Consider the following 13,784-nt stretch of genomic DNA (forward strand, 5'->3'; position numbering starts at 1 on the left):
TCTGAGATCTGTCTCCTTTGTGGGTGGAAGGTGTGTGCACCTGGGCAAGCAAGGGCCTGGTTACCACTCTTGAGCCTCAGTCTCCTACTCTGTGCAGCTGGCCTTCCGCAGGGCAGACAGAGCTGCAAGCGTGGTGATGGTCAAGCCTGCTGTGTCTGCAGGCCAGCATGGCCCTCACTCACCCAGCTGCCCCAGGACTGAGTCAGGCCCCGCCTTCACTTTCTCTTTCTTCTCAGTGCTGCCCTTGGAGCCCTCGCAGCCCTTCCTCTTCGAGTCACTCTTCTTGCCCTTTGCTCTCCTCCCAGACCGCTCTGTGTCAGGGAAAGTGAGAGGAGGAGGGAGATGGTTACCCTGAGCGGCCTCAGTCAGCACCAAGATCCCTGCGTGGCAGCCCAGGAGTCCTCCATCAGCCAGTGCTCACCCTCCACAGCAAAAAGGTTGGAGCCAGGGGATGGCTGGCATGGTGGGGTGAGCCAACTGTCCACTGTGGCCTGTGGGGGACTTGGGGTGGCCACAGGGCCACGAGGAGAGGCCCTCGCCGGACCTGGACTCCAGTCTGACCTGCACAACCCGCAGCCTTGGGAGAGAGTGTGGGTGGTGGGAAGAATGGCTAGAGGGGAGTCTGGACAGGGCAGGGCCTTGAATGCCAGGCTGAGGAGCTAGACATGTAGGTGGAAGGAACACTATCTGAGGGGTCAAGAGGCTTGGGTTCCATTCCTAACCCCAGGGTCAGCAACCCTGAACCAGTCTCCTGCCGTGGTCTCTTGGGTTGGCTTTCAAAGTCAGGCAGCAAACTAGATGGGAGATTCAGGGTGCACCCCGGCCCTTGTATCCTTTCAGTTCAGGCCAGGCCTCAGTCTCATCTGTTTTGGTTTGTTTTGAGACAGAGTCTTGCTCTGTTGCCCATGATGGAGTGCAGTAGTACAATCACAGTTTACTGCAGCCTTGACCTCCCAGGCTCAAGTGATCCTCCAGCCTCAGCCTCCTGAGTAGGTGGGGCCACAGGTGCATGCCACCACATCTGGCTAATTTTCAAATTTTGTAGAGACAGGGTCTTGCTATGTTGCCCAGACTGGTCTTGAACTCTTGGGCTCCAGTAATCCTTCCACCTTGGCCTCCCAAAGTGCTGGGATTACAGGTGTGAGCCACTGTGTCTGGCCACATCTGTTTATTTATTTATTTTTTAGAGACAGAGCCTGGCTCTGTTACTCAGGCTGGAGTACAGTGGTGTAATCATAGCTCGCTTGCAGCCTCAAACTACTGGGCTCAAGCAATCCTACTTCTGCTCCCTAAGCAGCTAGGAATACAGGCATGTGTCACCATGCTCAGCTAATTTTTGTATTTTTTTTTGTAGAGACAGGCTGGTCTGGAACTCCTGGCTTCAAGCGATCTTCCCACTGTGGTCTCCCAAAGTGCTGGGATTTTAGGCATGAGCCACTGTGCCTGGGCAATCTCATCTGTAACACGGCATGCAACCAATGCCTAGATACTCTGGAGGCAGGCTCCTGAGGCTCCCCACTGCTCTCAGGACAGTGTAAGCTCCTCCCCCAGGCTACAAGAAGATCTTGCACATGTGACCCTGGTTACCCGTCATCCCCACTTTAGGAATCTTCCTTCTGCCCGGTGCAGCCATTCCAGCCTCCTTCCAGTTTCTCTGCCAAGACATGCTCTGGCCACTAAGTCTCCAAATATGCTGTTTTCTTGTCCTATCCTTCACCTGATTCAGCTCACAGGCCAAATATCATCTCCACTAGGAGGCTTTTTCCAGCCGCCAGGCCAGACAGCCTCGTCGATACGCACACAGCCCATGTCCCACCCCAGGCGTCAAGCCTCTCAACACTGTGAGCAGCAGCTTTGGACAGGGCAAACCAGTCATCTCCAAATACCCTGCCCTGCCCTGAACAAAGAGCTGCCTGTTGTTGACACTCAAGACAAGGAGTTGCAAATGTCCCCAGAACCAATGTGGGGATGTGGACCCTCCAGGCTCTTGCCCATGCTTCTGGAATCCTGTGCCTGAGGGCACTGCTCGTGGCTTGCCACCCTCTGCTTCCTCAACTGTGGGTGCCTTGCATGGGCTTCTCCTTCTGCAGCCGATATGTGGCCACAGCCAAGCGCCTGAGATGTTGTTGGAGCATCACTGCTTCTGGGAAGATATCCCTGATACTTCTATCCCTACACTGGCAGCAACTGGAGCCTCTGCGATACCACATTCCTTTCTCTCTCCAGATGGTGCATTCCACAAGGGCAGGAACCCTATCCAGTCCATGCTCAGTTAATGCTGGCTGAATGAATAAACAGAAGACAGGGGGCCTGGAAAGCTCCAGCAGCCAGGAAGCTGCCACAGTCTTTGGGTACACTGTGAGCTCTGCATGGCCATGACTAGCACCTGAACTTGGCAAGGCTAGATGTTGGGGCCAGAGTGGGTGGTGATGCCAAAGCACAATCAGGTCAGCTCAGCTCTCGGGCAGAAGTAGGGGCAGCAGCGGTCCTCAGTCATTTGCTCCAATGGTGGCTCAGCAGCTTTCCTCTCCAGGCCCAGCTCAGCCCTGAGGCTGAAGTGGCATTGGCAGACCCTGGCTCAAAATCTCTCTCCATCCAGCTATTTCTGCTGCATGTAAATGCAACACTGGGGTACCGTTTTGGGGGCTAAGTGTTGCCCTTCTTAACATGTATACGCTCCAAGAAGCGCCCTGTGCCTGGCAATAACCACAATTAACAGATAAGATTAATGTCAAAGCTTCCTTCAGCCTTTGATTTCCAGATCCATTAAACGCATGTGACGCCAAGAGAATAAGAAGAATAAGAATAAAACAGTGAAAAACACTGCGGATGCAGAGCATGAATCCTGTTAGGGTCAGAGAGAAACAACAGCCAGGTCCTGTCACATCTCTGGGGCAGCTGCCTTCTTCGGAACTGACTCCCAGGCACACCAGGGTTCAGGCAAGCTCACCAGCTTCTGGCCCTTCCTGCCTCAGCACCAGCAGAGAGCCACTAGGACTTCTTCTCTGTACCTGTTCACATGCAATCAGCTCCTGAACTGCTGTGGCCTAGTCAACCAGAAAGCTCCCTGAGGGCAGGCCTGATGCCCACATTCCAACCTCTGGCTCTTTGCCTAGTGACGCACAACCCAGGATCCTGGCAGGCCCCCGTCTGGGCCTACTAATTGGATGGTGAAGGGTAGGAGCGGGGGCCAGTGGCCCTTGGCTCCAAGCACATACCCCACCGGGATCCAAAGACACGCCCTCCTTGGGACCCAGCCCCGCAAGAGAGGGCACACGGAGGTGGCGGCGGCAGGTGGGGAAGGCGCCTACCTCGACACAGATCCTGTTCAATAAGTTTCATCTGCAGGTGGAATATCTGCTCCTGGAGTTTGCAGATGGCGTGTTTCGTTCTCTCGCGCCTTGTCACCATGTAGCACAGATTTCTAACCTGAGAAAACAAGAGAGATTTTCCACCTTACTCACAGGCAACCACCCCAGACCTCCCAGCTCTGGGGACCTTGCTATGGGTGGAGGCAGTGCCAGGGGCACAGGCTACCACCACAGCCTATCCTGCCCAGAACATCTGCAAACCAATTCCCAGACCCTGAGCGCATCCTCAGCCCTGTGCTGCATGTCTCGGATCCAAAATCTAAGACCAAACACAGCCTCAGCTCTGTGGTGCCCGGCTGAGCCAGAGCAGCCAGGCGAAAGCATCTGGTTAGATCAACCCGGCATGCCCACCTTCCTCCTCTGAGTCTTACCTTCCTGGTAAGGTCAGCCAGGCTGCCTCCCAAGGCCCTGCCAACATGGTTGCTCTCCTTTATAACCACAGTGCCCGCAGACTCATCAGGGTCTCACCAGGTCACCAACTTCATCCCTCTGCCTCCTGTCCAAGGCCTTTCTTTCCCAGCAAAGAAATTCTTCAGACACAAACGGCCTGACAAAAACTAACACTTGTCCTGAGCCACAAATGGCCCCGGTACTTGCAGCCAGAGAGAACGCCATCGGAAGAGCTTTGAGCAGAAAGTCCTAACCCACCTGTGCCCAGCCTGCAGCCAATCCATGTCTATCCGCTGCACTGGGACCTGAGCCAGGCTCATGCCGTGCTGGTCAAGGCTTCCACATCCACACAGCCACCTTCACTCTGCCACAGTGACAGAACCCCTCAGCAGAGAGGGCAGAGGCCTCTCTGACTGCCTCAAGGCCAGCTGGGAAGAGCCCCTTGGGGCCTTAGACACCAGCTTGCTAAGCTCATGGGACATGGACCCTTCCTACAGGTGGTCCCACAGGAAGCACCTGCAGGATGGATCATGCTGCTGCCTGCCCACCTGGCACCTTACCCCAGTGGGCCATCCCTCCCTGGCTGCTCTCAGGGCAGGCCACACTTCTGGAGCCAAGACCAAGCCCCCTCCCTTGAGACACTTCCTTGGTCTTCAGCACAGGATGGAGACTCCATTATCAGGGACAGTTGGCCAAAGCTGCTCAGCTTGAATCCTGGGTCCCACCAGGGTCTTGCCAGCTGGGACCAGGCTGTTTCCCGTTGGGTTCCATCTTCAAGGCTGAGTTCAGTCTTCATGTCCTTAAGCTGGGGTGACCTCTGGTTCCAGACCCCCTGCTTGTTGGCATAACCATTTCTCCCAGTCTGAGGGCAGCCAAGATCAGACCTCTCTTCTGGGTACAGGTATCCTCCTTTCTTTCCTGAGCCCGGCCGTGAAGGATGTACCACAAAGGTGGCTCCAGCCTCAGGCCTCCACACGATGCACTCTGCATGGACTCTCCGTGGCCTTCCACGCTGGTGTGTGCACCCTCAGCTCAAAGACCGTGAGCACCAGGCCACCCACCTCTGAGCCTCAGCTCCACCTATCCCTATGGCCAGTACCACTCCGGGGGGCCACCCTGGGCTGCAACCACCTGGTCCCACCCTACTGGGATGACCCACCTTCCTGTCAAAACCTGGACCTCCTGAAAACCACCCTCCAACCAGCCTCCTTCCCCCACACCCTTAAGCACTGGCTACAGCTCTGTGGACTTGCACTGTGCGGGGCCTTGGACTCCAGTGAGCAACGCCGCTGGGGCCCCTTTCTTCTCAGGGGAGGTAGGTGCTGATCAACTACTGACAGGACCAGGTGGCTCCGACCCACACTTGGGGGTGCTGAGCAAGGCGTCTTGGACACACAGGCAGCCAGTGGGAGTGGGGTTGATCATACGGCGGGGGCAGAGCCTGGGAACAAGGAATCCAAGCCAGGCCAGGCCAGGGGAGGCAGAGTAGAGCCACATGGCAGGAGTCTAAAGGGAGCAGTGAGGAGTGTCGGGGCTTGGCCAGGGAGGAGGGCAGGCGCTGAAGCTTGACTGAGCCAGGCCAAGGGAAGCCAGGGCTGGATTTTTTTTTTTTCTTTTGAGACAGGGTCTCACTCTGTCGCCTAGGCTGGAGTGCAGTGGCACAATCTCAGCTCACTGCAACCTCGGCCTCCCGGGTTGAAGCGATTCTCCTGCCTCAGCCTCCCGTGTAGCTGGGATTACAGGCGCCTGCCACCACACCTGGCTAATTTTTGTATTTTTAGTAGAGACGGGGTTTCACCATGTTGGCCAGGCTAGTCTTGAACTCCTGACCTCCTGATCTGCCCACCTTGGCCTCCCAAAGTTCTAGGATTACAGGCGTGAGCCACCGCGCCCGGCCCAGGGCTGGATTTTCACAGAGTAATGAGACACTTCCCTTCTCCCCTTAAAACCTCCAGTGGCTTCTGTACGGGATTGAATAGTGTTCCCCCAAATTCATTTTTACTGGGACCCTCGCAATGTGACCTTATTTGGAAATAAGGTCTCTGTAGATATGAATAGTTAAGATGAGGTCATACTACATTAGGGTGGGCCCTTGATCTACTGTGAGTGGAGTCCTGACACAGGGGCCTACAGGGAGAAGGTCATGTGACCTGGCAGAGGCAGAGGCTAGACAGATGTCCGCAGGCCAATGAACAGCAAAGATTCCTGGCAACCACCAGAAGCTGGGAGGCATGGAAGAGACTCTCCCGCAGAGCCTCCGGCAGGAACTAATCCTGCTGACACCTCAACCTTGGGCTTCCAGCCTCCAAAACCGTGAGGATGAATCTCACCATCCAGCTGGTAGCACGCGGGCAGGCCTAGGAAACTAACAGGGATGCTGGGCATGAGATGCTGGCAGCCTTTTAAAGGGACTTGGTGTGGAGCTCAAGAGGGAGGGGCAGCCAGCACCCCCAAGTGGGGCAAAACTGTGGGCAGCCGTGAAAGACAGTGGAGCCTGAGGCCTCCAGCCCTGGGAGTAGGCAGTCAGGGGAGAGCAGTGGATGACCATTGAGGCCAAGGAGCAGCCAGAGAGGGAGGGGGGTAAACCAGGACCTCAGGGGGGACCTGGTCAGAGCATCACAGGAAAAGGACTCCAAGACTAAGGGCAGGTCTGACTGTGGCAGCCGCTGCTGAGAGGATCGGGGGATGGAGAGGTGGGCAGGGGAGGCTGCAGGCAGCCCAGGTGGCAGGCTCTGGGATGTGGCGGAAACCCGGCCAGAGTGGGCAGCAAGGATGCAAATACCATGAGGGATGACAGGAAAGGAGAGATGGGGGTGGGAGCGGAGGAACCCACGACTAGAGGGAAATAGGGAGGGAGGATTCGCTTTTGAAGATGAGAGAGGGTTGAACAGATTCAAATATTGGTGGAAAAGGACCCACAGAGGGGATGAAGAAAAGACAGACTGGTGAGCTGCAGGTGTGGGCTGGAAAAAAGCCCCTGTGGGGGAAGGAAGAGAGGAGGGAAGGGAAGAGAAATGGACTGAGAGGCTCGGCTGGCAGGAAGTTAGAGGCCCTGGTACGAGGATAGAGAGGACGCTGTCCTGAGGGAGGCAGGGCTCAGCACGTGGGCAGCAGGTATGAGATGGGGTGTGCGGCAGGGACTGCCCTGCTCGGCGCTGTGGGATTTATCCTGGTGGAGGGAGTGGCTCTTACTGGGTGAGGCTCTGCCAGGCGTCTGGCCTCAGTGAGGGACAAGAGCTGGGGCAGAGCAGGCCAGTGCCACACAGGGAGTGAGTGAAGAAAGCAGGACAAAGAAAGGTGGAGGGCCTGGGAGACAAGTGAGCAGGGAGAGCAGTAGACTGTGGGCAGGGAGCAGGATGTGGCAATTTCTGGGCTACTGACCTGGGAGCAGCTGGGGGTGGTGACTGGGCTTGGGTGAGGCAAGGGCACTAATGGGTTGGGGGAGCCCTAGAGATGGAAGGCACAGGGGCAGAAGAGCCAGAGGTCTGCAGGCTGGAGCTGCCCAGCACAAGGTTGGCTTTGGTGGGAGGCCAAAGGGACCACCATCCAGGCACCGAGGCCAGGACCCACTTCCTGCTGAGCCTTCCCCTCCTTGGGAAGTTGTCCCATATCATCCTCTGGGCAGGTGTGTGTCTTAGAGCCGCCTCCACCCTCTTGGCCTCCTCAGGCCAGGTCAGGCTCCCAAATAAACTCCTGGTGACCGGAGCCAGAGCCACAAGCAGCAAGTCCCTGCGCAGCCTGCTTGTCAGCACCGTTGCTAGGGGACACCAGCCGGCACTTGTAGGGCTGATCAACAGCGCTGCAATTTTTTTTGTCAGCCATAAATAACTCCGGGAGGCTGCGGTGGCCATGCCTTCCGAGTGTCTGCCGGGGCCGAGGCCCAAGGCTGAAATTTTAGGAAAGCACATCTGGTTGACCATAAAATGAGATTTCATGCCGGCAGCAGCCCCGGCTCCTGTTTCTCTCAGCAAAACCCCTGCCTGGCTGAGGAGGAACGAATCGATCTGGGAGGATGCTGGGTTCCCAGGCCCTAGCACTGGGCCTGCCCTTTTGGTCCTCTGTGGAGCCCACCCTCAGAGCACACGGGCTGGCCTCCCTTCTTCTAAGAGCCAAATGCTGAGGGGCCAAGACAGTAACAACAATCACGGCCAACAATGGAGGGCACTGTGCTAAGCTCTGTCCCCCACATGCACTGTGACCCCAAGGTCAGTCTGATTCTTATTCCCATTTTACAGACAAAGAAACTGAAACTCAGAGAAGTAGAAACTGAAACAAAGAAGGTACAGAGCTGGGAGTGCAGGAACTGGATGCAAAGTCAGGCTACCAAGGTCTCGACCTCAAGCCCTGCCCCATCTTCTGATGATTCCCGCCCAGGCTGGCTTAGTGCCCAGTTACAGGCTGGATACTCCCGGCTGCTGGCACTGGGCCACGGTCCGAGACTGGGCCCACTGGCCAGGCCACCAACCAACACGGGCCTTTGCAGAAAGCCTGCCCCGTGGCAGGGTTCTTGTCGCTGTTCATTCACCCAAGTTGCAAATGTGTGACCTGGAAAGGCCTTGAGGCTGGGCCGCTGATGGGGGTCAGCTTGGCTCATGGTTGTTCCTCCTCAGCCCTGCCAGGGCTGTGCATGCCCCTGCCCTCATCAAAGCTGGTGCCTGCCAGCCCAGCTTGGTGGCTGCTCAGGAAGCAGCATTTGACAGGGCCCCCTGAGCCGTAAGAGGCTGCACATACTTCAGAATTGGCCCTGCTTCCTCTTCCTGGAGGAGGAGTGGGATGGTTCACACCTGACTCTGGAGTGCTCTGGCTCCCACTGCAGGGGGCTATGCAGCAGCTCTCATTCCCCGGAACCCCAGAGCCTGCCAACCTCAGCCCCAGGCCCCACCTCAACCAGCCAACACTGGGGTGGGAAGATTAGGGGACTGATAAAAGGATGCTTTTGCCCAGGAAATTTACAGAATAGAGAATAAGCCAACAACTCCTTTTCTGCCCCCGACTGAGGTCCAAATTCAAGCTCAAAACCCGTGGAATGGAGTTCCTCTAAGACTTCCTGTTATTCGTCTCTCTGAGCCCCAGTTTCCTCATCTGCTCAGCAGGGCTGGGAGGATCTTCCTCGAGTCTCTTTTTCCAGGATGATGACTACATAAGTGAGTCAGCCCTTGACCTCCCTGGACAACCCAGCCAGGGACAGACACGTGGGCTGACCAGCACAGAACAGGGAGGTCAGTTCTGAGGGGTTGTTTGGGAAACAGTAGGAGTAAAAGCAGGTGTTTCCGCTGGAGATCCAGCGAGTGGAGACATGGTGGCCTGAAGAAGACTCTGGAAGCAGCTTCGGTCCCAGAAGGTCTTACACCTGACGCCCCTGCCACATGTGACAGGAGGCTGGGCTGGCCAGGAGGTGGTGGCTGCAATGTAGGTAGCCTTGCCCTCTATCCTGGCTGGAGCCAGTTACATCTGGTTCCTCCCACCCCCACCTCTTCCTTCTGGCCTGGTGGCAAGCTGGCTGCCAGGCAGTGAGGGCTCTCCGGGGCCAATAGGTCATTTCCCTCTTGAGCAGGCTCCAGGGCAGATGAGTGGGAAGGAGGGGAGTGGGGAAGCTGGGTCCAGTGCCCCTTCCCTGACAGTACAACACCCTCGGAGATGTTCTACCCATTTTACAGCCTTGCCCACCGCGATGCACATAAGAAAAGCAGGTGCCTTGGGTCACACAAAGCTCCCTGCATGCTCCTGCCCAGGGCTGTTTCCTGACAGGACCCAGGGAGAAGGTGAGCATGTATGTCTGAACCCAGGGGAGACACTGTGACAAAGTCCCATATGCTCTGGAACCCTAGAAATGTCCCAGAGAGTAGAGGCCAGAACAGCTTGTGGGGTTCAGAGGACTGGACAAGAATCCAGAAATCCTGCTTCATTTCACTCAGCCCCCTGGACCAAGCCACCGTCATCTGTTTCCCAGCACACAGCTGGGGGGTGGTTTTCAGCCAGCCCACCCATTCCAGACTCTGGGGCTTCTCCTCCAGGGAGTGTTGGGTGCAAGTCCCAGCCACAGTGTGTCAGTCCCTCCTTAGCACTTTTGCAGCTTCCAGACACACTGTGATCCACCAGCCCAGTCTCGTGCGATCCACCAGCCCCTTTCACCTCTTCCTTCCACTCCACCGTTCCTTGAGTCCACCCTGTCTCCTTTGTGCCTCTGTTCTGTTTGCCCAGCATCCCACGGAGCCGCGTTTACCCATCTACCCTGCCCTGGCACGGCACGTGCCTGTTTGGCTGCTCTTGGCTCTTGATGCCCCTGGCTTTCAGCATGGGTTACAGGGACACCTTGGGAAGCCCCAGTTCCTCCTCTGCCTCAGATTCTCAACGCAAGCTCATGTGTTAGGACCAGGCGGGGCCTACAGAGGCAAGCAAGTGCCAGAAGCCTGGGTCCTCGCCCTAGCTCTGGTGCTCTCAGCCTCATGACCTTGGCAGGGCCCCCACCATTCACCAGGCCTGTGACAGGGCTAGGACAAGAGGGACTCGGAGACTCAAGAACTGGACTCTTCTCTGTTCTATAAAGTGTCAGTCACCCCCATACTCTTTGGGACCTGAAAGCCCTCAGCCCTTTGGCAGACTCTTGCAGCAGGGTCGGTCCACCAGAGCTCACAGTTTGAGTCCTGGTGAGTCCTGGCTGCTCCAGGGCAGTGACTGTGGCATAGAAAGGACTCCTGGGCCGGCCGCGGTGGCTGACGCTTGTAATCCCAGCACTTTGGGAGGCCGAGGCGGGCGGATCACGAGGTCAGGAGATCGAGACCACGGTGAAACCCCGTCTCTACTAAATACAAAAAAATTAGCTGGGCATGGTGGCGGGCGCCTGTAGTCCCAGCTACTGGGAGAGGCTGAGGCAGGAGAATGGCGTGAACCCAGGAGGCGGAGCTTGCAGTGAGTTGAGATTGCGCCACTGCACTCCAGCCTGGGCGACAGAGCGAGACTCCGTCTCAAAAAAAAAAAAAAAAAGAAAGGACTCCTGGACCCACCAGGCAGGGAGTGGGCAGGCGGCATGGGGACTCACCCTCTCTAGGTCCTGCCGCAGATGGGTGAAGAGCTTCAGGCGGCGGTAGAGGACGTCCTGCTCCTGCTGGGCCAGGTTGTCCACCTCGTCGGTCTTGGGGGTCAGCAGCGGCTGGTTGGCATTGGCTTTCCTCTTCAGCTTCCAGTACTGGTAGATGAAGTCGACCAGCGCCTCAGCCACGTCCAGCCGCTCAGCCACCTCAGCCGGCTCCACCAGCTCGTAGAAGTCCTCCTCTAGCTGCTGCAGCCGCTGCTTGCGCAGGGTCACCTTTTCCAGGTCCTCGCCAGCCTGGCTGGGCTCCGCGGGCTCAGACGTGGGCTCATTACGTGGGCCCCCGTCACTATGCTCCTGGCAGAATGACTTGAACTTGACCTCATCGTTGTCTGCTAATAGAGTCCGCATTTCCAGGCCGTGGTCAAAGGCGCATGTGACATGGAACGCTGTGACGCAGGAAGGCATGGAACACTGAGGGGAAAGGAGGGGCAGCATCAGACATGGAGGGAGCCTGGTGGGAGGGGAGAAGACAGAGGGGCTTCCCCCAAGGCTCTGCTGAGAATGCGCAATGCTGGAGAGAACCTAAATAGAATGGCATGAGCTCTCAACCTCCTGTGCAGGATGGGAGTTACGGCAGGGGAGGAGGAGCAGCTCTGGGGCGCCTGGAAAGGTAACCCATTCAACACCACATGCCCTGGAGGAGTCAATCAGAAGACGGTTGAGAAACACCTCTGGGGACAAGCTGCATTTTTTTTTTTTTTTTTTTTTTTGAGACAGAGTCTCAATCTGTTGCCCAGGCTGGAGTGCAGTGGTTCGATCTCACTGCAAACTCCACTTCCCAGGTTCAAGTGATTCTCTTGCCTCAGCCTCCCAAGTAGCTAGGACTACAGGCATGCACCACCTAGTTTTTGTATTTTTAGAGATGAGGTTTCACCATGTTGGCCAGGCTGGTCTCGAACTTCTGACCTCAGGTGATCCACCTGCCTCGGCGTCCCAAAGTGCTGGGATTACAGGCATGAGCCACCGTGCCCGGCCTCAAGCTGCATTTTTGTGTGGGCAAAATGACTTTGGCATCACAGAGCTTCAAGAGAAAGGCTGATAATGGGTCACTGGTTCATCTAAGATAGGGACTGTGGTCCCCTTTGTGTCCTCTGGGAAGAGGGGCTGGACTTAGACCCCTTCCCTCTCCTTTCGTCCAGACAGCTTGAGGCCTGACCCTCTCTCTTCGCCTTGGATGATGATAACTGTGTCAGCAATCATGCACCCAACTACTATGACTGCTGATGCTGCACTCACAAATCCTTTCGAAGGTCCATGGATGGGTGGAGGCAAACTAAAGTTTACAATGACAACTCTGTTCCTAAAAGATGAGGGGGACAAAGGATGACTCCCACCTGCATTCCCAAACTATAGACCCGAGGCATCAACCTCCCCTGGGAGCTTGTTAGAAATGCAAGTTCTCAGCTTCACTCCAGACCTACTGAGTCAGAGCCTCTCAGGAGTAGGCCCAGCAGTCTATGTTTACCAAGCCCTCCAGGTAATTCTGATGCACGCCAGACTTGGGAATAGGCTTTGCTAAAGACAGACTGGTACAGTCCTTCCAGTGTCAGGAGAGTCTATTAGCTTAGCTAGAGGAGAGGTTTGATTCCTAACCCCTAACGTGTCAAGTTCAATGTCAGAAGTGAAGCTAATGTATTCATCAAGCCCCAAGACACTTGCTTTCAGGGAAAGCCAGAGTTCTCAGCACTCCAATGGGGTGGTGAGCCTTGGTTCCCTGGGTCTGTTCCCACTCCCTAGAAGACCAGGGGTTGGAGAAATTCTCCCCATCAGGTGCGATTCTGACTCTGTCTCCAGTCCCACACCTCTCTGGGGCCCATCAGTCTGCAGCCCCATGGAGGGGAGAAGGTGGTGGCAGCCGCTGTCTGAGGCCCCAAGCATGCCTCTCTCTCAGCCAGCTCCCAGCAGCAGGAGGTGAAGTAGGCCACATACCTGGATGCAGGTGCCTGTGCATTCCTTGCAGAGGCTGCAGGACAGAGCCCAGCGGCTGGCTGGGATATGCGAGATCTTGGTGATGGGCTCCATCTTCTCTGGGCAGCCGATGCTGACCTGGGCAGGACACAGGGGGCTGCATCATTCCTCTCATCCCCAGCCTGCCTCCAGGGATCTCCAAAATGGGGGGTTGTCTGCTGAAACTAGGTGGTGGGCAGACAGGGCAGTGGCTGAGCCCCTGAATCCCAAGTCCCTCCTGACACCAAACAAGCATGGCTCAAAGGCCGGAATTCCTCCTAACTCTCCCAAGCTGACCACTGGATGAGTGTGTTAGTGTGTGCTTATCTAAGACTAATCTTAAATGGTCTGTGAATGTGTGAGTGTGCCATCAGTGTGTAGTTGACTGCGTGTATGTGCTTAAGACCGTGTGGGCCTTGACAGAGGTGCTTTGGTGTGTGCATAGGTACATGCAAGATCCCCCTTCTTTCTGCACTCAGGCCTTTGTTAATAACATCTTCAGAGTTCTTGTTACAATTTGTATTTGTATTACTTATTTTTCTAGGCACCAAGAAAAAGCCTCATGGTGGGATCTCCTCTTGAAGGTCTTTAGGGCTCTCCTGGGGATACACCTTTGCTGAGCCCTTCCTATGGGGACAGGCCTACAACTATGCCCAAGTCTACTGGGCAGAGACCACCCCGCAGCCCAGAGGCAGGGCACGTTCATCTCCCCATTGCTAATGCCTGAGGATGGAAAAAGCAATTCTCTCCAAAGGTCCTGAGCCAAAGGGTCTTCATGATGGAGTCCCTGTTGGTTCTGTCTCTGCCATGCCCAGCCCAGGGTACACTCAGAGGTGGTCCCAGTCTTCAACATGCTGATCTGCAAGCAAGTGCCTACTGCTGACACAAACAACTGTTATCACAGAAGCCTGCATTGTGGGCTTCAGACTGTGAGCCCAGGAAGGACAGCACCACTTATGGACAGGGCCACCTGGCTTGCTTCT

The 13,784-nt window shown here is 56.2% G+C and overlaps 1 protein-coding gene across 20 annotated transcripts in view; it reads right to left on the minus strand.

The window, feature by feature from the left end:
- Nucleotides 1-13,784, minus strand: part of JADE2 (jade family PHD finger 2) — a 57,902-nt gene that overhangs the window by 6,263 nt on the left and 37,855 nt on the right. For 12 of the 20 annotated variants that reach the window (XM_055299535.2, XM_055299530.2, XM_063611574.1 and 9 more), the window contains 4 exons: nucleotides 12,784-12,900; nucleotides 10,801-11,265; nucleotides 3,312-3,429; nucleotides 183-311 (listed from right to left, as the gene is read on the minus strand). In XM_055299535.2, coding sequence (XP_055155510.1) covers nucleotides 183-311; nucleotides 3,312-3,429; nucleotides 10,801-11,265; nucleotides 12,784-12,900 — 829 coding nt within the window. The remainder of the gene's footprint in view (nucleotides 1-182; nucleotides 312-3,311; nucleotides 3,430-10,800; nucleotides 11,266-12,783; nucleotides 12,901-13,784) is intronic. The other 8 variants (XM_063611575.1, XM_063611578.1, XM_063611577.1 and 5 more) reach the window with 1 other exon arrangement.

Source organism: Symphalangus syndactylus, chromosome 11, assembly GCF_028878055.3.
Source record: "Symphalangus syndactylus isolate Jambi chromosome 11, NHGRI_mSymSyn1-v2.1_pri, whole genome shotgun sequence".
In the NCBI taxonomy this organism is placed as follows: domain Eukaryota; kingdom Metazoa; phylum Chordata; class Mammalia; order Primates; family Hylobatidae; genus Symphalangus; species Symphalangus syndactylus.